General features: G+C 32.4%; 1 protein-coding gene across 5 annotated transcripts; it reads right to left on the bottom strand.

Moving 5' to 3' along the window:
- Positions 1-339: 339 nt before the first annotated feature.
- On the bottom strand, positions 340-27,361 carry LOC111054529 (pyruvate carboxylase, mitochondrial). Of its 5 annotated transcripts, none has more exons than XM_039437971.1 (4): positions 27,045-27,182; positions 3,940-4,087; positions 1,611-1,795; positions 340-617 (listed from the first exon to the last, which is right to left on the bottom strand). In XM_039437971.1, exons 2-4 carry the CDS (start codon positions 4,073-4,075, stop codon positions 432-434), a joined length of 507 nt encoding a protein of 168 aa, XP_039293905.1. In that variant the 5' UTR covers positions 4,076-4,087; positions 27,045-27,182; the 3' UTR covers positions 340-431. The 5 variants fall into 5 exon arrangements, with proteins under 5 accessions (XP_039293905.1, XP_039293906.1, XP_039293907.1 ...); XM_039437972.1 differs by lacking the exon at positions 27,045-27,182 and adding an exon at positions 21,191-21,573; XM_039437973.1 differs by lacking the exon at positions 27,045-27,182 and adding an exon at positions 13,458-13,525 and having other exon boundaries at positions 3,940-4,090.

The raw sequence follows: 27,361 nt of genomic DNA, 5'->3' as shown, positions 1-27,361 counted from the left end.
CGATTTTAGTTCTTGTATTTTCATTCGTATTCAACGGAAATAATATTTTTCTCAACTTCTACAATAATTCACAATTGAACATTGGGTTGAACATCTCCGAAAAGTATTGAACTGATAAGGAATTGACATTCGCCTCTGGAAATTATTCTGATGAAAAGCAGAGTCTTATGCAAAATCGAAAATTATCGTTTCCAAAATTCGTAATACGATTGGATTAGATTGAATTAGATTAAAGTTCTTCATTCATGTATGTTACAAACTGACTTATACACTAGTTCACATCAAATGAGAATATTGATAATAAGGTATTGATAACGATCAGAGGGTATAGAAAGTAACATTCTATACTCTCTGAATACGATACACTCTGAATATGAATATATAGCATTGGTTTAGGAATGTAAGTGCTATAGAGTATGATGGTGATTATATTATACTTGTTTTAATTTTTGAAGTTGTTGAAAGCATAATTCTCTACGAACCTTGTCACCCATCTGTTGTACAACGAAAGGAGTGGGACCAATGAAACGGATGCCTGCATCAATGACTGCCTGAGCGAAGTCACTTCTCTCAGATAGCAATCCGTAACCAGGGTGGATTGCGTCCACGTCGTTTTCCTGTGAAGAAAAAAGAAGTAATCATGATGAAAGAGATGAACAGTCAAGGAAAATGGAAATATTCAGAAAACGCTAATAGAGGATGAAAAATTGGAATTGTTAATCAAATCAAATTTGTTCAATCACACGATATCTATTCTTTTCCTCACGAATCTTGAATATTGCTCTTTTATCGTCATTTTGGAATTATATTTCAAGTTAAGCCTCCCAAATTGGTCAATGACTGAATTTGAGGTTATTATTTACATGATAAAAAGATACTGTTTGCACTCTCATTTGAATTACCCCAGCACTAAACTAATTCGTGCGGCTTCCTGCGCACGAATTCGTCAGAAGTCTTATTTTTCCATTATTTTTATAGTACCTAGTTGGAGAAATTTGGTACTTAGTTAAGATATTCTCATCAAAATTCACACAATTAAGTTAGTGAATGCTCATTGGTTCTATTCCAAGAAGTGAAAATATCGTTTAGAAAGAGGAATAGTAGAGGCTAGAAATTTAGTACCTAGTTGAGATATTTTCTTCAAAATTCACACAATTAAGTTAGTGAATGTTCATTGGTTCTATTCCAAGTGAAAATATCGTTTAGAAAGAGGAATAGTAGGCTAGAATCCTTTTGTTGCAATCTAATAAAAAATCATGAACACAAGGAATAGCACAATAGTTACCTTTTTTTCCTTCACTATCATTTTGATGATTTACTATTGTACGAATAGATGAAGAATGAAGAATAGATATAAATTTCCAAACTCAAACAGTTGGGCTCATCATAGCCTCATCTCGTAGTAAGGAACTACATTTCCTATTTCCGTATTTTGAGAAACTCTATTTTCTTATTCCGTATGTCCTCATCAAATATACCTATTTCAATAGCTCCATCAAATCTGTTCCTGTTGAGAATCAATATTCATAATCAATTAACCTACTATTTTCAAATCTGATATTACATTAGTATTGCGTATTTTTATCAAGGTATTTTTTGTGTGTTCATACCTTGGCAACTCTGATTATCTCGGGAATGTTGAGATATGCCTGTACAGGTGGCAGTCCCTTGCCAACCACATAGGACTCGTCGGCCTTCTGCCGGTGCATCTGCATCTTGTCCTGCTCCGAGTAGATGGCTACGGAACGGATGCCCAGCTCGGTACATGCTCGGAACACACGGATCGCGATCTCACCTGAAAACAACAATCACCAAACAAATCATCTAAGAACTCCACTTTTGGAACGTGGATTCGTATAGTTTTTTGTTGGTGGAGAATCCCTCTCAAGACTCTTCTATAATGCTGCTTTATTATTATTATTAGCGTATGGCACATATATATATAGACGCACACAAACATATAGGTAGGCAGTCAAAGAAAAATCTGGTCATGAGACCTTTGTCAGGTTGATAAGATATTGTAAATATATTACATTTTGATGTCGAGGTTGTCAAGGTAGTGTAGTGATTATGGAGAAGCCGAAATAAAATAATTTTAATCGCCTTGGTAGGCACGTATATTTCTGATGATGTGCTTCATCGTCTGTCTAGCCTCTCCACAATCACAAGCAGGGGAATGTAAACTGCCCCAGTCATTAAGAGAGGCCCCGCATCTCCCGTGGCCAGTCCTAACCCTGTTGATGGCCGCCCACGTCCGTCTTGGCAGACTGCTGCTTTAAGATACTGTCTCTCTATCATGAACATTGTTTTAATTTGGAATATGAAATGATATATGTTATTATTCTTGAAAAACATTGATTTCGAATAAAAATATGAAATTTCACATTGCACCAAAATAAGTACAATAACAACGAGTGGAAACTCTAAATAATTCAGCGGACCAAGATTATAAAGTAAATCAACCAGAGGAAGGTCAACTCAAATTGTCAATAATTTGTTCCTTTCCAATCTCAAATGAGACGTGAAAAGAGTGCCGTAGTTTTACTGTCATTTTCAAATAGTGTGAATGGATATTTAACAGCATATTATACAAATTATTGTTTTCCAAACATACAGTTTCAAATACCCATAATCCTCTCATATTGTTGTGATATTCGAGAGTTCTCAAATATTAATCGTAATGTGTTTTTCTTGGAACTGCTATTACAGTTAGATGTTTAGGATTTCGAAAATGTTACAGGAACAGATTTCTAAACTTTTTTTAGTAAAATAGGTACTACGTTTTATTATAGAGAAAACATAGGTGAACTCTCTTCTTTTTTATGGTTTCATTGAATGAGTTTTCAAATTTTTCCAGAGCTGCGACAATCAGACATGCAATTTAATTGAAATTGCTTTCACACAAATCTTACAATATCTAGATATAAAACTTATTAATCAATGAATTATAGATTAATTAATTCGCTCTCCACTCTGATAGTGGAATTTCATCTTCAGCCTCTTTTCTATCAACTCCAAACCTCATTATATTCACTCGTCATTGGAAACTCATCAAACTTGTGAGCCTGTTGACGCTGTAAGATCAAATACGAAACTGTGTTTGTTGATCAAATACGAAACTCCAATCACATTTAACCGTCTCAAAATTACGTAATCCGAAGGAACTAATGCATCAGGAAACAGTGAAAAAATTCCATGACAATACTGTAATGACTTTATATGGCTTTTAATGGTTTTGAATTGAGATTGATTTTTTTGCAACTAATCCACAGCAGGCTTCACATGAACGTAATACTACCCAGGCTCTATTATGCTCAACAGCAGTTAATGAGAGTTCAACTCAATCCAAGATTGAATCAAGCTATGATCGCATTTTTTTATAATGTGTTGCATTTAGGCTCATATGCACCATTTACGTTTAACTCCAATCTACGATTACATGACAAATGGTCACATTTATCATGTGTTTCATTCTGGATTTGAACGAATAGCTAATCGATCTCCTTTCAAATCGTGATGGTGCATATTGGCCCTAGAACTTAAATCACCAGTTAATTCAGTACTTAGCAAAGACGTTATAAAATCTTTTTAAGGTGTTTGATACTTCTAAATGATTTTTAAATTATTATCAATATTCTATTACATTTTTGTGATTGTCTGATTAGGGAGCAATTTTTGAGAGTTTCCCTGTATGCTCCCGCACTGAAATGTTCGAATAAATAAATGAAGCATACCGAGATATGTAGGTTATTGAAACTATATGGAGCAGTTAGGAGTAGGGGCTGATCTATAACCATATTCTATTGAAAAAACAACTATATTCTTCTGACTTTTCATAGTTCATCTATGTAATGATCAACTAATTAAACTAAATATTGAATAGCCTAATCATGATTGGTTATTGAGAATACTGTATGATGAGAAATGATGTTTACTAACCTCTGTTGGCAACAAGTACTTTTCGGATTGGCTTGTATTCGACTTCGGGTGAGTAATGCCTGGACATGGACAGCTGCATGAACTGCTTCTTGAGGTGGCACCTCATTGCGCCTGTCATCCTTGATACGCCCAACATATTGGCGCCGGCCTACTGCAACAAAATTAATCAAATTATAGAAAAAATAACTGATAATTATTGTATCGGAGCAACTCTAAGGTATTCTATGAGGGAAGAAAAACAAATAATCATATCTGAAATTGAATGTATTCAATTCAAGAAGGAATTAATTAAAATTCTATCTGAAGAATTCCAACTCATTTAAATGAAACCGGAAACGGATAGTAATATCCGATCTGAACACTATGAATTGAAATTGATAGGAGGATATTGAATTTATTGGGACAGAATAGAAAATAAGAATGAGGCATTGAATGAATTTCAGTTTTATCATACAAGAATGATAAACAATAAATTATATTCGAAAAACTTCGAGCGATAGACAAACACTGTGGATTACTTTATCACCGTCACGTAACACATTTTTTAAAAATAGTTTTTATTCCAATCTGGAAAGCTACTAATATTTTTTATCTTGAATGAAGACGACAAATGTCAACAAAACTAGTTGTGGATATTATATAAATAATGCTATACCTATATTGTTCAAAACATTGAAAACATTCATCTGCAACGAAAATGAAACCAGTAAGATTCCTTCTTTCTCTCGATGGGAAAAATTGATGTCTTATAAATTCAGGAGCGATTAGTATAATTAGATTGATATTCAGCTTCATGTTCCTCAATGAGCAAGCAATATAAATCTCAATCTGTGAATCGATAATTTTCCATCTGAAGGCTTGAACGATATTTTCCAACAGAATCAGATACGCCTGCCTTGGGAATTTCTATTAATGTTAATCTTATTTAATCAATATACTAGAAAGAGTGTTCAGAAAGAGTGTAGAACGGAGATCAATCCAGGTCGGGGGCTTTTTCTTGCGCGAAGAGAAAAACTGTTGCCGTAACTCTTCCAAGCAACAAACAATGCAATGGAAACATTCACTATCATCTTCTATCGTCTCTACATTCAAGGTTTTCCAGGTTCATTTTATAAATTCAACTACCCGCAGCTACCATGGATCTATCACAACATTATGATATAGACTTTATGATCATGAGATATCGTGACAAAAAGTGATGTCATATCTTATGCTGGAGGAGTGATGTGGGTTACCGGTACTCTACTAGTATATAATCTGTGATCATGCTAAAACGAAATTTAACACATTTACAATGTATATTTTCATATAGAATTGAAGATACACCAGTATTAGTAAGTGTTGATATTATCTATCATCAGAGTGCATAGAATGCATAAGAATCATAGGTTGTTGACAGCTAAACATTATAGAAAATGTTGAAGAGAAAAGCTCTGAAGTCTTAAATAATGTAATTGAAAAGATGGATTTACAGATACAAGAAAATATAAGGGTTATGAGTTTATAAAGATTTGATAAGCTGATCTAATCGGCGAATCAGTAAGTAGTAAATACAAGCATGGTTGATTAAGTATGCAAGAATGAAGAAACGTGCACATATGAATGAGTTTGGAATGAGATATGACGTTTTAATTCAGTAATAATGTTGACGATACACTTAAGTGTAAGCCAGTTCAATGGCCTTTGAACTTTATCGCGTTATAATTCAGCTATTGAATTATTCAAATGTGGAATGAAAAATCCATCTAACAAATCTATTATAGAGTCCTCCACATTGATTCGGTTCTTTGAACGTGTTAAGGTGCGTACACATTCACGCGCCGCGAACATGAGCAATTCACTTTTAATCAGCTGATGCCAAGCTTTTTATATCTGTATCTTACCGTTTCTGTAAAAATACAGATATAGTCAGCTGATTAAAAGTGAATTGCTCATGTTCGCGGCGCGTATGAGTCGCGTATGAGACGCACTTTTACAAATCAAGTAGCGCTTCACGACTATGCGTCAAAACATGGTGAAGTGGCGCTAGTAGGTAACATAGCGCTTCACAACTAGGGTCAAAACATAGTGACGCGGTGAAGATAGGGTACAAGCAAAATATAAGGAAAGAAATGTGAGGAAATCGTGTTTTATCACTCCGTGGTAAAAGGTAGAAGGAAGCGGAGACATTCAGATACATGCATTACTTTTCAACACTCTCAGCTACATTCTCCGCTATCCTCTCAGACTTCAGTAGCTGGAGAAGGTAGCTGAGAGTGTTGAAAAGTAATGCATTTATTCAGATAATGTGTCAAAACATAGTGGATCGGCAAAGGTGGAGTAGAAGAGTTCAAGTAGAAGCATAGACTAACTAAACAAAATAGATCTATTATGGTAGATGGTAGAAAGAAGCTGAGACCTGAGACATTCAGATGCAAGCATTACTTATTACTTTTCAACACTCTCAGATACGTTCGCCGCTCCACTATGATTTCAGACCCTCACATTGAGATATTGCAGTGATGATTTATTATTATTATTCATTCAATATTGAGAAACAATTACATTGGATAAGAAATCATTCATGATAGTAGTATGTATGGATTGAACTCAAATTTGTGTAGGACAGGTCTCGCAAAATACTACCTAGTTTGAATTCCAAAACTGATTGGGAATGAAGATACAATATTATTATTATTTTATCACTCATGATTGAAGTTCGTGAATGAAACAACATTAATATTTTTGCGCTTGATTCACTATTTTGGGGCATGATAAAAAAAATGTCTTAATTATTATTTTTTATTGCGGATGATGCCCACATGAGCTTTCTGCTTGTGCGTGAGTAAGAAGTGTGAGGGTGATTTATGAGATAATCAAACGTCCATGCCTATTCGATGAGATAGGGCGGGATTCGAACCCGCGACCAGGTAACACTAGCAGACTGAAGGATGCAATTCCCTAGTCAACTCGGCTATCTGGCCGGGCTTCAAATTCTGATTTCTTGAAATCAAATGCTAATATTGTACAGCCAAAGATAGCGAAAGCCATGGTCTTATCATTTGAAGTCCTTAGTAAACTGGAATGAGGAATATGATGAATTTAACTTCATAATACTCGTGAACCTATTACATTTCGATTTTTCATCAAAGCCCATATTATAAGAGAAGCTGAGAATCTCAGTGTCACTTATATAGCATTTATCACTATATACTAATTTTATTTCAGTATATTATGAATCATATATTAGCATATAATAATCATAATAATAATAAATAAGATTCATCATTGTTATACAGAGAAAATGATTTGAACGTATCATGGTTGACTAGCAGGTGGTAACCCGTGCTTTTTTCTGGCGAAAATTTTGTGTTGTAAAATGCAAAGATCAGAATAGGAATAATAAATATTATTTTGACAAAATCACGTGGTAATTTATCATCACAGTTAAACATTCTCAACAAAAAAGAGTATTATCGGTCCAGAATCCTGCAATCTTTCATTCATGAGTTGCGCGTGCTACAATGCTAACGCCACGTTCGGTTAGGCTTTTATTGTTGCATAGACTTTGAATCACAAATTGCATGAATAAATTTGTTTCAATTATTAAATTGGAATTGATTGATTAATATGGATGAAAATAGGTCTATAACCATACTCGGTAATTCAAGAATGTTTTTGCAGAATTTCAAATCTATGCAGACGTGATGTTGCTTAACTCGTGTATTTCCTATCCCGTACATGTATAAGCAATTTCCTTTCTACATAATAAAGATAAGATGACCACTCAAGCAAAGTATCACAAACTGGAAACTTGAAGAATCGAAATCTTGAACTGAAAACTTGACGTAGGTAATGAAAACCTGACAAATTGTAAACTTAACAATCCGAAAACTTCACATACTGAAATCTTGGATAACTGGAAATAGGCATATAACCAACCTTGGTAAATTAAAAGAATCTTCATGAAAAATCTCAAGATCGCCAGTTCTGTAGTTCAGACGTGATGAGTCGTCGTCAATCGTGTATTTCCCATCCCGTGCATCTATAAGTCAATTCCTTCCTTTATACTCGTAATATAATAGAATAAATACATAGATGACCACTCAGAACTTAACGAATTGAATACTTGACAAACTTGACGTACTGAAATCTTGAACAACTGAAAATAGGCTTATATAACCATTCTCGTTGAATAAATAATCTTTATTCAAAATTTTAAGTTTATCAGTTCACTAGTTCAGACAAGATGATTCGTCAAACTCATATTTCGTATCCCGTAGAACAAATATTTTCTTAATATTATAGATAGATGGGAAATGTACGGTAATAGAATGTTTCACCCATGAGTATTATTTAGATGCATTATAATGTATTTCAAAGGAGAATGGCAAAAAATAAACTACTTTTTATAAGTTCACAACTTCAGGAGGTGAATTTCAAACGTATAATCCAGCAAATCCTTATCAAATTTGTCCTCAAATTTTAAAAAGAACGTATAAACGTTTTGAAAGCACACAGATACTTCAACAGAAGAGAAAAACAACACAAAAAACTTCCAATACAAAAGAGCTACACAACATTTGAGACAAAGAATAATTTCTTATCATCGAAAGACTCTGAGATAGAAAGTACAGTGTATATTGAAGACAGAAATAAAAGCCATCTTTTTAGTTGAGAGGAAAAGAGGTTGAATAAAGCTGAAAATGTTGCCCATATATTTTTCAATCATACTTTAAGACCGCCTTAAAAAGCTTATAAAAATTAGCTGTAGCTGTAGCCTAGATGACGCTGAAAGGGATATATTTTATGCGCACCAGAAAGGCCAAAATCGAGTGCAGAGAACAACTAATTTTTGTGTAACATGATATCGGGAACCTATAGTGAGATTCTGAGATATTTCAAAATAGGTACCGGTGAATTAGAGGTATTTTAAATTTCAAAAATATGCTGTTTCATTTTCAATGTAAAGTCTAGGAAGAGCCTTGTCTACATACTCGGAGACCAAATTGCGAGACGGTTTATAATGATTTAAAGAGCACAGTCTATAAGCCGTCTAGATACCATACATCAAATGTCCAGCGTCCACACGTCAATACAGATTTGTAGGATACAAAGAATTTTTCACAAGAATCTCTAACATTTTATAAGAATCTAACATTTTTCTGAAAATCTCTTAAGATTTTTAATGAAGTCTTCCATTTCTACTAGGGGACCATAGACCTGCAATTTTTGGTTTCGCAGCCGGCCCATAGATGAGGATTGTGAGACCAAAATCGTGCAACATGTCTCCTAGTTTGTACTGCGCTTGAGGAAAGTCTATAACAAGAATAGCTCAAAACTATTACAGAAAGTGGAAAAAGCTAAACTTTTAGATCTCAAGAAAAATACCAAAAACTGGATTAAATTAAATTAAAATAATAGTGAAATAAATGAATTGATTAATAGAAAAAAATGCTCAAATATGATATTTTGCTATTCCATCATTGATTAATTTTTTTCAAACACTTGAGTACTAGGCTATGAAGGATAAAATCCGGTATTATAATTAAAAAACAAATAGAATAGAATAGAATAGCTGCCTTTATTTTTACCTAGGAGGGCGGAGTTAGGGCGCAGCCGGCCCTCTCTCACACTCAACCCTCCAATACAACACTAAATAATTACTAGATTAAAATCAGTGAGGGGAGGGGGGCATGACCCTCATGTTTTGGAAAACTTTTAGTTTGTTATTCATAAACATAAGGAATTGAGAAAACTTATGTTTCTTACAACTTACTGAAAAATGGTAGGGATCATTTTCTCTATTATTCCACGCATGGATTTCTAGAATTGACTGAAATCTCAGTAATCACATTATTTATAAACTTGTTCACAACTATTATGTAATGGATTGAATTTTATAATATTAATCAAACAATTATATTCAAATTTTGAATATATTTTTCAAAACATTTATTTATTTTGATATAGTCATATTTGAATTAAGAGATTTTCTCGCTGAGCTCTCGCAACCCCCCGTCATGGCCCCTACGACCCCCCCCCCCCCCATGGAGCAGCAATTGAGTTGAACTTCAATCATTAATTGCCTCGAGAACCGATCAGAGAAAGCTTTTTTGAAAATGAGGCTTCTGTGATTGGCTCTTTGGCATTTGATTAGCATTCAACATTTGACAGGCTTCTGTGCAACTGATTATTGAGCTCAAAATGAGATGTTATTTCAGTAATATTATGTCAATACAACTGAGGCTTTAAAAATATTTTGTTTCTAATGACAGAAACATATGAGCTACAAACAGCTGTAATTCAGAGTACGTTAGCACGGCCCAAAATTTTGTTACACCTGAAAACAGTTGATTGAAGGAGACAGTTCCTAAAATTAGATACTCCACTACTACTCTGTGTGGCTACACTGCACTATTTTCGACAAACCTGAGTTCTTATTCAAGAAATGCCAGATCAATTGAATGTAAGGAAGTGAAGATGACCGTAAGTTGAAACAAATTCTCATACATCAAAAATGGATAAATTTTTCTCACCTCTCAAGCAATTTTGATTCCCGAAGGTAGTTACTCAATCGAAAAAAATATGTCAAGAAAAATGTTTCAAGGTTAAAACCAATATTTATTAGAGAGAAATGTCAACTTGATCAATATTTGTGAATCATATGATTGTCGTCAAAACAAACACGTAGGTACCAACTCAGGATCTTGAAATCAAAATTCAACTTATCATTAAAAAACAAAATTCTTTATCATTTACATACAAGAGGACACTCAAATTCTTGTAGAACATTCTAATCGTGTTGACATTTAAGTTTCGGTTCCAAATTTAATCAAATCAATAGTTTTATAATGGCCGATGTAGCAGACACAATAAAAACCCTTCTTGTCAACGAAGTTTACATATTGCTGGAAAAAATATTAAGATACAGAGGTGCTTCCCTGAATAATCTAGTGAACTTAATTGTGAAATACCTGGAGCTGAGTGACGAGAGAAAAGAGTCAATCAAAGATAAAGTGAGGGATACTGTGCTGAAATGTCTACTAAGAGGTGAGTTGAAAATTGAAAATGGACGATATTTCATAAACAGAGATGACTATTCTACGGTTTCATCCAACAAAAATAATGAAACGTCCAGTTTGGGAAATAAAAAATTTGCAAAAAACAATCAGAGATGGTCTAAGAGCTCAGTGAGTGAGAGAGTGGTGAAGAAACCAAAAAGAGAGAGGAAACAAAAAAAGAGACGAATGATAAGAGGCGTGAACTTGCGGGATTTGTTGAGACAATTGCTGGATTCCAATTATAAAAATGAAGACTACCCAGATCTAAGGATTAGAATATTAAGCAAACCAGCTCATAAAAGAAAATTACAGATAACATCGACTGAAGTATATACTTTGGGGGTGGCTCGAATTTCATATAGTTCCAAGAAATTTACCACTTTTGACAACAGAATAATAATTTCTGAAATTATTTCTGATGAGTAGGCCTATTAGAATTATACATGTTATCAGATTGTACAAGGAACAATTCACTATATATCTGCAAATTGCTGTGGTACATCTGCCATACATCTCCAAGTTATATGGATTTTTGTCTGTTAGTTAAATTTTTGTGCTTTATTACTATTTTTGAATGTTATGATAAAATTAAAAAAAAGAATGTGAGTGATAAGATATTTTGGTTTGTAATAGAATGATTGGATTATATTAAAAAAAAACATTGTATTTATTTCTATAAGCATAGTTTCTCTATGAATCTGAATATAAATCATCTAATTTATGAATTGATTAAATGGAAAAGTATTCATTATAGTTTTGATAAATACCTGATTGTATTCAATTTCAACATATTAGAATTTTAAGTTTGATTTATTTCTCTATGTCATGATAGTTACCGTATTTTTCATTATGCAGAAATTAGATAATTTTGTGACAAATTTGTTTATATATGATAGCCTGCTTCTATAGTGTGAAAGTGATAGGTCCTTTTCAAGAAACCGATCTATTATTAGACGTGTATGAGTACGGTATGTTAGGCTACATAATAGTCTGGTAGGAATTTGTTAATTAGTGACAGTCTACAAGCACAATAACAAGAGTCTTTCACTAATATTGGATCAACAAGTTTAATAATAATTGATAAGGCCGCGTGGAATAAGATTATTACGGTAATTGCTTTCACATTCATAGAAGATTGACGTAATTGTCATATTTCCAAAGAAAACGATAGTTTGAAGACTAGAAGTAAAATTATAATAAGCAAACAAAAATGGAAGCCTTTATGTAGACTTTGAAACTTAAAATTGAGTTTTGTTCTTCCAGATATGAAATATTTATCATGTACCGATTTGTATTACGCTGATTTCCTTTTGAAAAATTCAAATCAAATTATTCATCAATTTCAAAAGGTGTGATGTGATGATCACCAAGTCCTTCCAACATTTTCTAAAAAGATTTTTATACCCATAGTCTAAAAATCTGGTGTGGCGCACTCACACAACTTTCCTTGCCGTTATGAAAATTGATCACCTGACACTACTGTGCACGCGCATCTCAAGTCTACTATTCAAAGATCTTAGCCAGCTCGTGACAGGACAATAACGCTGGAGACACACGAGGTCTGCTATCTCTTCTTACTGAATGATTTAATAGAATCAACAGTTGCCAACAGTTTGCAATTGAATAATCACATTTTCTCGAATTTCGAGCTTATTTTCAATTTTAGATGAAAATGTTACTGAACATTAATTGTAGAAATTTTCATTTTCAATCTTTTTCACATGAAATTTTTTGTTTAAATTGTTTCTGAAGCCAGATAATTGGGAATCTAAAATCAAACTTTGCATAGATGGGGCGGAGTTCCTGAAATTTTTACAGATATAGGACTTGTGGCATTTGATAGAGCTTATCAATGACTATTCTATAGTGAGGTCCACGTTATAATGGCAGTGGATAAAGATAGGAGAATAGCGATGTCGATTCTCTGCATTAATTAATTATATTTCTACACTGTCAAAAACATAATTGGCATCGTTGTGGACCTAGAAAAGGATAGTACCACCGGCTTTGTCGAGTGATAGACAAGGATAGCAAAACCAAAGTTGAACAAATACTGTCATTATAACGTGGACCTTACTATAGGTATAAATTTGATCAAAATCGTTGGAGCCGTTTTCGAGAAAATTTCAAAAAACCCTGTTTTTGACAACATTTTTGCCATGTCAGCCGCCATCTTGAATTGCATTTGATTGAAATTGTTCGTGTCGGATCCTCATATTGTAAGGACCTTAAGTTCCAAATTTCAAGTCATTTCGTTGATTGGGAGATGAGATATCGTGTACACAGGCACCAGTTTTTTGGACTCAGGGGACCTTGAAACGTATAGAAATTTACAAATTGGGGTACCTTAATTTTTTCGGAAAGCAATACTTTCCTTACCTATTGTAATAGGGCAAGGAAAGTAAAAAATAAGTAGGTAGTTGATCTTATTGTCAAGATGACCAGAATACCCAGATAAACCACGCGAGCACTCACGTTATGATAAGAGACGCGAGTTCTGAAGTGTTAAGTCCTCTCAAAACAAAATTTCTAGACCGTAGCTGAGCTTCTGTAACAAATTTGAACAGTTTATCTGAATTAGTTCCTGGAAAATCTGATAAAAATCAGAAAAACACGCTGTGGAACACTAGAAAGGAGCAGTGAAACCGTCTATCTTGATTTTATCTTTGGCGTTATTCTGCGAAGTCCTCTCATGACAAAATTTCTAGACCCTACTAGTTGAACTTCTGTACCAATTTTAAACATTTTCTGTCAATTAGTTCTTAAAAAAATCCTAGGAAACGAAGGAAAAGCCGCCGATCTTGAGTGAAACTTTTGTGTTTTTCAAAAATTCTCCAATACAAAATGTTTTCTTCTCAGTTGTGCCTGTGCACCAGATTTGAGCATTTTTATTGATTAGTTTTTGTAAAAGCTGGAGAAACGCAGATTATGGGCGTATCTTTGGAATTTTTCAAAACCGTTAGTGCGTTTCCAGAAGGCCAACTGAACATACATGCCAAATTTGAAGTTCAGTAGATATTTAGTTCTGTTGATTATGAATCAATGAGTGAGTGAGTGAATGAATCAGTGCTACTTTCCTTTTATATTATACATATACATTGATAGGCCCACTCAAAGTAATTCCGAATAAATAGATTTGTTGATCGAAATGGCAAATGAGCCTATAATCAGTGCTGTTTTTGTAACAATACAAGTTCCATGTGATGTTTCGTGGGGAGAGGCGAGTATTCTCTGGTATTCAGAAAGGAGGTCCGTCCCCGGGAAGATTATTAAGAATTTAGCTACAAAACATCTGGTGTGGTACACTCACACAACTTTCCTTGCTCATTGAACTGTAAGCCTCATTCTCAAACGAGAATAATTTGGGGGAATAACATAATGACGATTGGCAGTAACATATTTGAAACTAGGATCAGACTACTGTATATGGTATATATAATTGTTTTCAGAGTTATTTTTGCTTTGTGTAAATTGTGAAATTCAAAGATTTTTCTAAAGTCGTCAAAAAAGCTGTTCTACTTGAAGAAAATTGTTAGAGCCATTTTCGAGAAAACCGTGAAAAACATGGTTTTTTAGTAATTATCAGCCATTTTCTCAATAATTTTACGGAGCTCCTGCAATTTTCCCAGAAATGAGACTCATGTTAGTTGATAGGGCTTATAAATAGCTATTCATGATATAAATTTGAAGGAAATAGTTAGAGCCGTTTTCGAGAAAACCGTGAAAAACATAATTTTTTAGTACCGTAATTATCCGCCATTTTTTCCGCCATCTTGAATTGAATTTTATTGAATTTCTTACTGTCGGAACCTCATGGTATAAGGACCTTAAGTTTAAAATTTCAAGTCAATCGGTTAATTAGGAATGGAGTTATTATGGTGTTCACAGACATACACACATACACACATATACACACACACACACACACACACAACACACACACACACACACACACACACACACACACACACACACACACACACATACACACACACAGACAGACAGACCAATACCCAAAAATCATGTTTTTAGACTCAGGGGACCTTGAAACGTATAGAAAACTTGAAATTAGGGTACCTTAATTTTTTTTGGTAAGCAATAGCCTACTTTCCTTACCTATGGTAATAGGGCAAGGAAAGTAAAAAGGTATTTTCAAGCTACTGGAATGTTATTTTTTAAAACAAGAGAGATAATGGCTCATCTAAACTTTAAATCACTGGTGCTGTATTCTTGTTTTTTGTCGCTTTTTCTTTTTTTGAGCCAGATGTGCCGGTACGGCGTACCGTCACGAAAACAGAACCTACAATAATAATCAATCTATACTTTGTTAGAAGATTATGACTTTTGTTAAATAATCTGAATTGAAAAAAGTAAGGTCCAGTATGACCTACTTAACCTGTATCATTCATTGTTTTGAAGTTGTTAAGAGTGGAAACATGAGTTAAGTTTAATCGTCGTTGGTGCGAAATATTTTACAAATGAGTTCAAATTTCAATAACTACCGTTGAGTATGCAAAAATTAGCCTATAATGAGATTCTTCCTATAATGAGATTCTTTCCTATAATGAATAGTAAAGCCTTTATATGGGACTGATATGCTTATATAGTTCTATATAGTGCTCAATGATGGGTATCCTTATAAGGTATCTTTCAATGCGATTCACTTCAAACAGTCAGCATTCCTCATAAATCGCATCAATGCTCCATATTCAACCAATGCTGATACTTGGAGTGGATTGCAGTATTGCTTTCACCACACCAGTCAATTTCCATTAGAACTCGTTCAAGTGTTTCAATTACCGATGTCTCCAACTGACTCCAATGATTGCAGTTCATGTTATTTCGCCTAATGCTCAACCCTTTCTTATACAAAGAAAGTTGTAATAGAATAAAATTTTCTAAGAAAAATAGAAAAGCTGTAAGTAGTTTGTAGTTTTATCTTTCATATAAGCATCCAAGCCATTATCTTTGTCAAGACTGCATTGATATAGTTTTCAATTCATAGCTGAATAGTTTATTAATCAATTTTAATTTATAACTATTAGTTCAGAACTTTAGAAACAACACTCAACCGTTGTAAAGCATATCATTCGAAGCCTTTGTATGCTAATGCCTACTGCACGGATGATTTATTATAAAATGATGAATGAATTTTCTTTGAATAATAACTGATGAGTTTCTACTTTTTAGTAGATCACATTGCAATCACTGCTTTTGTCATGACACGTCTTGAGATCTACGTAAAGTATCATATCTCAAACTAGGTACCGTACCTATGACTACATATTGTATGATTCACTTCAGTGATTCAGTGATTATTTTTCTCCCAAATTTGGAAGGTTTAATTCAGTTTCAATTTAAATTTCATATTTCAAATTAAGAAATTATTGTCGTTAACCACAAAGACGATAAATCCATAAGGGTGTTTGAATAATCCTAATCAAACAATATCATTATTATTATTATACATATATTAACCTATGTATAATATTTGGACAATTTGAAACTGAATTAGGAAATTGAAGAAGTTTTTTGGGCAATAGCAGCTTTTTTCTTTTCCGATCATTGTATTGGGTGCTAAATAAATAAATAAAAGTCTGAAATTAATACTGATGAAAATGTTGTAATACTTTGACACTGAAAAAAGTTCATCATCATCATCTTCTTACAAGGATTAGGCTCTATTGGCCTGTATACCGGCATCCATTTCTTCCTTGGTCTTCCTATGCCTCGCTTTCCTTCGGGTTTGTACTCCCATGCTAATATTGGAAGCCTATTGGATAGCATTCTGAATAAATGAGAAGACCAAATAAAAAAATGTTAATATTAGGTAATCTATATACAAAATTTCTAATTAATCAGTTCAGTGAATTTTCTATCATGTAGGCCTACGTGTATAAGACACTTCTTTCCTTTATTATATAATAAGATATAATATATAATATAATATAATAAGTCTTCTTCCTTTATTATATAATAAAATATAATATATTATATAATATAATAAAGTGGCTTATATACATAGGCCTACATGATAGGAAATTCACTGAACTGATAAGCTAGAAATTTTGTATATTCGATTCTAAATTTACCTAGGATGGTTATAGGGCTATTTTCAATTCTTCAAGATCTCTGTAGGTCAAGTTTTTAGTTTGTCAGTTTTTAATTGGACCCTTGTGGAGGAGGACGGGTTACCAGCTAGTGATATATAAACTCATAGAAATGGCTAAATATAGATTTCCCAACTAATCATTCATTTTACGAAACTAGTCCTCTGCATTTTGCCCAACTGCTTCTAAATTCCGGTTATAGAGTGGAATGGAAAACTGGATGATTGTTTTCAACTGGTAAGGAAGTTTCAGATGTGTGCAGTTTCAACAAACTGGTACCAAATGAGCCTGTGACGTCATAACAGTTAATTTTATTATTCAACTAGTTTCAAAACAGTTTTACAAGTTTGTAGAGGTGATTTCTCAGACAGTGTTAGTTTTTACTCAACACATTCAAATAAAACTAAATTTTTTTCTGTTAATAAACCTCTGATTGAATTTCATTTAATCAGGTTTTGAAATTCCATGAGTCATTAGAACGTCTTATAAATCTTCATCCATTCGGTAGTTGCAAATTTCATCTTTTGAAATTCTCTTAGGTGCACATATCTTTGGTTATCATTGCAATTCTTACATGACTAATATATCTTATCGCAAATTCTGTCTGGTCGTCAAGATTGGGTTTTTATCAATCCAGTAAACGTAGCTCCGTTATGAAAGTAGAAGAGATAAGTTAGTGATTTTTTATCATCTGAAAATACAATGTACCATACCTGTTTATAATTAATGAGTCCTATTTGTTGACTCTCATAATAGCTTATGAATAATAGAACGTATAGAAGCGCGCTAAATGAATATTGAGAATTTATTTAAAGTTGTAACAGCTTGTTGAGTCAACATAATTCATTTTACTCATAGACACCATTAATTATTACCGTATTCAATACAGAGAATGAAGGCTGATAAAAAAATGGTACCTACGCTACTTAATGCTCAATCCATGCTATCACACTGACAATATCAGTTTTATATCTGCGTCGAAGATACTACAATTACCTACACTAGATACCTAGATACCTACAATTAAATTGGAAAAAAATATTTATAATAGAAAAGAATTATAAACTATATTTATTCGAGCAAGAATCGAAGTAAAATACCAAATACATGAAATAAAGTGGAATTGACAATACGGTACTGTACAATCAGTGTTCTCAATATTGAAAAATTTTGGTTTATCAAGAGAATCTCACGTTCTAGATTATGTTATCAAAGTCGAGAGTATTTCATCAAAAATTGGAGTTGATTGTTAATGATAATAGCCTATAGTAATTAATTTTCTCCTACTCAATGAATAATTTTGTGTATAAATTTGAAGGCTATTATAATATTCTGTAGAGTTGAAGTATATATTTCAATGTGCTTGTGGTCTTTTGTGTTGAATATCGTGAAGCTTGTTCTTACAGTATATATATATATATATGTTGTGTTGTGTTGTACTGTAGGCCTACCGGTGCCTTACCTATATGATTGTATCATGTCATGTCATATATTGTGAACCTATATAAATTGTATATAACATATATTTGTAACATTCTTCACTGTGATAAAAATGAGTGAAGTATAGAAATTGTATCACTTCCTATTGGAATTCTATTCATACTATACTCCTTAAAGACTTAATGTTATAAAAAAATCAATCGAATATTTTTCAGGGGTACTGTAACCTAGTTGTTATAGTTTTCCTTGTGGAGAGTGGTACAGTACATGACCCCTTTCTGAAATCACCACTACTTTGAAATTTAGGCTTTCAAAAAAGCATAGGCTATTATTTGTGATTCATCTATTGGCTACCTATCAATTTTCTTCTGAATAAGTATATATTGGATTATTATTGATATTATTAATTTATTCAATCCAATATAATAAATATGTTTAATATTGATTATTATTAATATTTATTATTTATTCAATTTTTTATTATTTATTAAACAATATTAATTAACACTTTCCAAGATATTTGGTTCATTTGAGATAGTTGGAAGCTTAGCTTTTGAATTGATTTTCAATATCTATGTCTTAATGAGCATGGAGATCCATATCTTATGTTTATTTGGGTCAAATAGGAATGAATACCTATCTATAATGAGATTCCCTTCAAACTATCAGCATAAATTGGATGGAAAGCATAAACGTTAAATATAAAGGAATTCTGCAAATTTCAAGTGAATTTCACTATAGAATATCTCAAAGTGTCATAACGGTTAGAAATATTGTTGTCTTGTCAGTTATTCTTACAAGGAAATAATTGGATTTCTATGTCCATGATAATTGAATATACAATCTCGCTTTCCTTCTAATTATCTAGACTAATATAGGAGGAAATGACCTTCAGAATTCAGCCAAGTTGATCAAGGGAATTTGGTTTTGAACTATAAACAGAAGCTGGAGATTAATATTATCCCCACATCAATAACTACTGTATCTATTATTAGAAACAATACTTGAAAAATGGGAAGCTATAATTATATAGGTTAGAAACATAATTGGGAGAAATAATCTAAAAATATATTGAATTCATTCAATGCTGAACTTTCAAACATATTTTTAGAACTTGGTTTCATCATTCTCAAAATGTTTGCTTTGATTGAATTTTCCAATAAAAAGATAAATTTTGAACGGTCTCAAACGTTTCAGTGAAATTATGTGTAGGCCTCATTATCAAAGTCTATTTTAAAGAAAGAACCCACTTTTGAAGGTTATTTTTGAAGCGTATTATTCTTGTTATCTTGAATTTATTGATCCATTGACTTTGTTTTTATATTCTTGTCATCTCAAATATTTCCGCTTCCATTGTAAATTAATTTTACTGCATAACTTATATTTCTTAAATTTGGAGTCTCCTTATTATAATGATTCAGTTCTATCAACTAGACAAGGTTACTTATCTTCCTCTATCACCTTCAATTTATAGTCTTTTGTAGAACTGCAAAATTTGATTCACCTTGAAATTTAATTTGTTCCAATTTTTCGAATTGATAAATTGAAAAAGCAAAATGTTCATTAATGACAAAACTGCACTCTCAAGGTCTTTGATGCAACAAACTTCCCTGATATTATCTAATATTATGGTTCAATTAATTTGATTTTTGATATAATAAATTTGGTGTGATTAGAAAGTAATCGAAGATTTTCCAAATTTGTTCAGTTTGTATTTAATATAGAGCCTGGATTTGAAATTTGTGAACTATAGTGTTTCAAACGATATTTTACTATGTGAATCTCTTCTCAACATTTTCTATGAAGCATCAAGTTGTGGATTAACTTTGTCGAAAATCAGATACGGTACCTACATTGATAGGTGACCGTCACGTGATAATAATAGAATAATAACTATTAATAGAATTTCACCAATAATAGAATAACTAAATTAACTAATAATAGAATAATAACTATTATTATCACGTGACGGTCACCTATCAATGTAGGTATCTGATTTTCGACAAAGTTAACCCACAACTTGATGCTTTATAGAAAATGTTGAAAAGAGATTCACATAGAAAAATATCGTTTGAAACACTACTAATAATAGTTATTATCCTATTATTATCATCGCTCTTTAATAGGAAAATATAAAAAGGGATTAATTTTATTTTTATGCAATTTAAGAGAGTTTAAATCAATTTAGCTGAATAATGAAAGTCGATAATATGATGATAATAATAGTAACAATTTCTCTGATTGCCAATGAATTGCAACCAGAGGAGTTTATTGATAAAACATACATAATTATTATTATTAGCAACTTTTGTATGTAGCCTTTAATATAATAATTATGTATATGTTTTGTCAATAAACTCCTCTGGTTGCAATTCATTGGCAATCAGAGAAATTATTACTATCATTAAAATCATATTATCGACTTTCATTATTTAGCTAAATTGATTTAAATTCTCTTAAATTGTATGAAATTAAGATTAATTCCTTTTCGTATTTTCCTATCAAAAGCTGCAATCATTCCTATTAAAGGGTTTCAATCATCAACATTTATTTTTTCAGGTCTAATCATCTGAAAATTAATTATTATTGCAATCAATAATAATAATTTGTCTAAGTTAGTCATAGAATTAGTTTTTTCAATCTTCAATTATCACTCACCTATTACAGTCACAGCAAAAAATGATGAACTCACAACTCTATAGTGATTTAAACTTTATTATCCATCAAAACTATTCAAATAAATAAAAAAATATCCTATAACTTTTTTCAATTCACACTGTCACCAAACACACAATTTTTGAAAGTCAGCAATGACTAGGCAAGATTTTTTTCTCAATTCTACACTTCAAAATACCCACTGAAACGCGATGAAATACTTTTTGATAGAAATTTTTCAATATAGAGGGGCACTGTCCGGCTTATAAGAAACTAAAAAAATATATATTTACAAAAGTGTTCGCTCTATTCTGACAAATCACACTGTATTTTAAACTACTGATAACACTTTTATTCTGATCCTTTCACGACGGCCGTGCCCGCTAAACTGAAGTCCTGGAGTTGTGGAGCGACCTCTAGCGGCATTTTATCAAACTATAGGTACCTGTTTATCAAGCCGCTGCTGTCTACTGATAGCCGCTTTCATTGCGTCACCACTGTGTCGAAATTATAGTGGATAGGTACTCTACTATTACTATAGTGAGGTCCACATTATATTGGCAGTGGAGAAAGGTAGGAGAAAAACGTTGCCAATCCTCTGTCTTGTGCTCTTGTCAATGCCTTCTATAGACGGTAGCTGATACAGGTTTATTAATGTGATATTAACAGTTAGTTATCGTTTAAGATAATCAATTATATTTTTTCAAGCAAGAAATTATATTTATCAATAATTAAATAGGTAATGAATTTTCATAATGAAGATGAAGTATTTTTTTAATTAATTATTAATTCTACATTCTTAAAAGACGATCTGGCAACAGAGAAATCAGAGCTATCCGCTTTGTTTTATGATGGACAAGGATCGCAATACCATTGCTAATCAAACACCGTCATTATAACGTGGACCTCAATATATATGTATAAAGGTAAATCACTGTATAGGTATATGTACTAGTCTAGTCTTCTAGTGGGCTTGTCTCCTGTCATCATTATAGACTTAAAATTATGTTTATATAATCCAAATTATAATTAACTTTCATAACAATTATAAAAGTTAATGTTAACTTTTTCCATTTCCATCAAGTAGTCATATCATTCATTTTCCAAAAGTTCAATTTCAATAATTTATTGGTAATAGGTGGAAGTTCTATGTGGTCTGCGCTTCTCACAGGAGTTTTATATATAGGCAGTGTAAAGAAATAATAAAAAATATTCAATTGGAGTGGAGGATGATAATGAATGTTTGGAGTTTAAATTCATAAGCACAAACCATAGAAAAATAGAAATTACAATGTATTATACTCTCTTTCCACAAAATAGACCTCCATATAATATTTTATTCATTTTGTCAATCAAATTCCAACGATGCAACACCAATTCTTTAAAGAAAGTAAACAATCATAGGGGAACAAATTCAAGCAAAGGAGTGATAAAAATGATTTGATATAAGAATATTGAAATATCAATAATATGAATAATACAAACATAAAAATGATTTTAAAAAAGTGAGAATGAGCAGGATTCATAGCATCATAATAACCAAAGGGAGTCAATACTGATATGTAATCAATCGAATCTACTTATCGAAAATCTAAACTTATGATTACGGTATTCTTAGTAAAAGGTTATTAGAAATATTTAAAAACATATAATTATTCACATACTAAGCTCTTAGCTTTTCATTTCTTCATACTTCAGATAGATATTTATCTCATTATAGCATATTATCAAATTGAATGATTGTTTAGTTGGAAACAAGTGAGAAAAAAACATTCAGAAAAATATGAAAAACCTTTGAGCAAAGTGCATCAGTAAGTGATAAACTATTCCATTTAAGCGTGATAATCAGGACAAGTGATAGGCAACTGTATTGAATTGCAGTTTGTAATACTTCAAAAAGAGTTATTTCTTGTTATATTATTAATATTATTGAATTACATAGCTTATTCTCTCTATCTATATAACCATATAAGTTTGATTTATTGTTTTATTGTGTAGAAGTTATATCAACTTTGATGGAGTTTATATCATTATTATTATTGAACCAATTGAATGCTTTAAATCATCCCGAAGACTTATATGCTACCGTACTGCAAATATATTGACAACAGGGTAAACAGCAGCTAGATGGAAATTCGATGAGCGCTACTAAACAAAAATTATTTCTCAGCCCGGGAAACTAACCCGCAGTATCTCGTCCTAATTGCCGGTTAGGAATGCTTACCCTTACACCAAACTGACTATCTCTAGATAGCAGCGCTCATTTTATACGAAAACATAGCGGCCAGCCAGTCTACAGACGGAAATAAATTGAAAATTGCATTTTTTCAAATGCCAATTAATGAATAATTATTATCAAACGAAAATACCAATTAAATGATGTAAATCACCCTGAAGACTTCTGTTACTGCTCATATTGACAACAGGGTAAACAGCTATAGATGGAAATTAGATGAGCTCTACTACATAAAAATTATTTGTCAGCCCGGGAAGACTGTATAAAATGAGCGCTGCTATCCAGAGACGATTGTAAGGGAAGCATTTCTGACCAGAAATCTGCTGGCCATGCACTTTTTCACTGCTATATCTCCTATGGTTTACTCATGTGAGGTCATTCTGCCAAGGTTGTGGACATACTGAAGCTGCAAAAACGGGCTGATAGGATTATAACTGCAAGGTAACATCATTCACATTGCAAGCCCATTTTTGTTGGGCTATGTATCCTAACAATAGTCAGCCACTTCCTACTTCTCTGCCTCATGTATATCGAAAAGAATCAACAGAATTTGTTGACTCGGACTGATGTACATCACCATAACACCAGGCATCGAGTGCTGTTTGACATACCCATCGCGAGTGCTACAGGAGTGCAGCTCTCCGCTACTTCAACAGGCTACCTGCAGGAGTGAAGCAGTTGGATACCAGCAAGTTCGAGAGGGTTGTGACCGGTTTTTTAAGAGCCAGTGCTTATTATGATGTCAAGGAATTTTTAAACGAAGTCAAAAAGCAAGGCCTCAGATGTTAACTAAGTGTGCTTTATCTTGATCGCTGTCATCTTGATAAATTAGTGTTTTTGTTGTTTTTTACTTTTAATGTGACACTGACGCCATCGATCCCACAAGTGAGGGTGATGGATGAAGAATAAGGTATAAGGTAAGCAATTAGGCGAGGTACCAGGTCCGATTCCCGGGCTGGCAAATAGTTTTTGGTTAGTATATAGGCAACTCTCATCGAATTTCTATCTAGCTGTTTACCCAGTTGTAAATATTTGCAGTAGCAGAAGTCTTCGGGGTGATTTACAGCATTAAATTGGTAGTCTATTTTCGTTTTAATAATAAGTTATTCATTAATTAGCATTTGAACAAATGCAATTTCCAATTTATTTCCATCTGTAGAAGTTTATATCCTTCATTACGGTAACACTTGAAGGCAAATAGGAATTTCTTCAGGAATATATAGGGTAATATATAATGTACTATGCTCTAATCAAGTAGAGTGTTTAAATTCAACGATTAAAGTGGTTGGTGAGCCGATTATAGGTGTACGATGACCTCATTATAGATGAAAACATTTGTGTTCTGATAAAATTCAATAAACCAGATAATAATTAATTCCTCTTTGCAAAAGCATATATTTATATCCAAATCAATCCACAGTTCATGTGAAATCCACCTCAAGAATTTCAACCTACCAGATAGAAAATCTTTCCAAAACCCTTTCTCCATTCAAAACTTAATCTATACTAAAGTAAAGAACGGGCTTATACACATACGGGCTTACCGTATAGTTCATTCATGTAAAGTGCTATTTTGTTTTGTACCACTATGAGTCTTGTTAGACTCAGTGGAAATTGTCACATTGTATAAATAAATGAATAAATAAATAATACACATAGGGAATAAGAAAATTATGTTTGACGCATCATCACGTCTGAACTACTGGACTGATTAACTTGGAATTTTCCTTATAGATTCTTAATTCTTAATTAACTGAGAATGGTTATAGGCCTATTTTAAAATTTTCAAGATTTCTTTACGTCAAGTTTTCAGTTTATCAAGCTTTAATATGGACACTTGCGGAGCACGGGTTACCTGCTACTTCTGAATAAATCTAAGTTTCAGGTACACTAAGCTACTGGAAATTCTATCCAATTCCATAACATTTTTTTGCAAAAATCACGCTCATGTCATTCTCTCATATATACTTTATCTGCGCCAACTAATGAGAGAAAGATAACAATATCAACACAATTCTAAAGCTGATTTTTTTCATTTGCAAGACCTTGACATTGTACCATTATTATTTTATCCTTGTCCCACCTAATAATCATTGAGTATTATACATATAGCTGGTGGCCTTGAATAGTTCAAATAAGGTTATCTGAAATGCGTTAGTTTGCAAAAAGTCATCGCATCTATTTACGTACAGAGCGAGTGAAATCTGCTATTCGGAATTGTATGATTTCTGCATATCATGATTTTTATTAAAATTGTACAAGGACAAATCAAGCAGAGACTCACAATAATAATAATTAGGATATGCGAACAGTTTTTGAATCTGTACCTATATAGGCCTACCGTATCGATTACTGGGAAGCGGTTACAAGTTTTGCAAAAAATCAACATTTCTATAGGATGGAATCATTATTGTGAACTGATGTGAATTATCACGATAGTGCGTTGAATTTATTAGAAATGATAAAACCTCCCAATTTTATTCATTTAGGATCAATATTTAAATCATGATCATGAATGATATGACATTGATTTGATACGGTAATCTTTGATGAAATTCCTATATATATTTCGTTTTTTATTTGATTTTACCTATTTTATGATTTATTGAGATAATACCGATGGTAGCCTATTATATTAGCCTTTCAAAGTACACATAGGTTAATCATGAATTATTCAAAATTATTTTACTTTCAACGTAGACAACACAGTAGAGACTACACATCAGTTTATCCTCTTAACTTTGCAGTGGTTACATTAATATTGTAATGAATTGATTTAATGAAAAATCTATGAGTAGATATCTTTCATATTATTATCATTGTATAATCGTAGCTTGGGAAAAGTTCAAGTGTAAACACATAGAATTATTCTTCACATAAATCAGTACATCAATAATAAAATTATTCGAATAACAAACACAATCTTTGATAATTTTTCGACATTAAGCTACTGGATCTTTATTAGATATTTTAAGTTTACTTGAGTCATAAAGATAAGTCATATTTATTTATCATATGCATGATGTTAATGTATTATTACTCTATCATAAAAACTGGTCTCTAAACTTCAATGTAGCTTAAATTAAATTATACAGTTAAAATAGTCATCGGTACTTGACCATAATTATAACTAAAAATGATAGAATTAAAACTATGGTTCATAATTAAACTGAAATTTCATTGAATTGAATAGTATAGTTTAAAATGAATGGGGCTTCAACGATAATGACTAGGTTTAATGATTCCAATCATAAACGTTAGATACATTCATCACAACAATAATAATGTTTCCTTAAAATCCTATTTTAAGAAAATCACTACACTAACTTGCACAATAGTTCCTGCTTACAGTTCAAATATCTCTTTATTAGATGACAAAAACTTATGAAAGGTTTATCACAACAAATATATTCAGAACCTTTCAAATTGTGAAGACATCCAGAAGAATGAGACATTTTATCCATAAAACTTGAGGGGAGAGTTCAATGACAGATAGCGGGCAAAATTTATGAACTATTTAATGGCACTGTTTCATCATTTGACTGACAACCAGCATCAACACATGTATGAAATTTGGTTAATAAGGGTATAAAAGAACTTGGTAATTTTGAATTTACTTACAAAATAATTGGGTCAGGCTGTAGTTAGGACACCGTTACTCCCCAGTCAGTGTGTAGCACTTGAAAAGACCGAACTTGGAGTAAAAGAGAGAGAAATCAATGCGATCGTGTACTTGCTTACATTCACTCGTATGCGTAGGAGTGTTTGCTAGTGTTAGTGCACTATCAGAGCGCACGCACGCATATGTGCATGGATCGGTAAGGAGAGGTGGAGGGGGGGAATTGGTGTATTGTATTTACACGGACCTTGATTGACTTTCTTGTTATCAATGGAAATAATATAATTCACTGATCAAAGGTTGTTTTAATACAGTTGTG

This window comes from Nilaparvata lugens, chromosome 11, assembly GCF_014356525.2.
Source record: "Nilaparvata lugens isolate BPH chromosome 11, ASM1435652v1, whole genome shotgun sequence".
NCBI classification, from domain to species: Eukaryota; Metazoa; Arthropoda; class Insecta; order Hemiptera; family Delphacidae; genus Nilaparvata; species Nilaparvata lugens.
This window is presented reverse-complemented; position numbering and strand designations above follow the sequence as displayed.

Excerpts from the sequence above, each read along its gene's own strand:
- LOC111054529 (XM_039437974.1), bottom strand. The coding sequence starts at position 4,075 with ATGTTGGGCGTATCAAGGATGACAGGCGCAATGAGGTGCCACCTCAAG. Across the intron at positions 1,796-3,939 it reads AGTACTTGTTGCCAACAGAG|GTGAGATCGCGATCCGTGTG; the intron begins GTTAGTAAACAT and ends TGTTGTTTTCAG. Across the intron at positions 618-1,610 it reads AGATAATCAGAGTTGCCAAG|GAAAACGACGTGGACGCAAT; the intron begins GTATGAACACAC and ends TTTTCTTCACAG.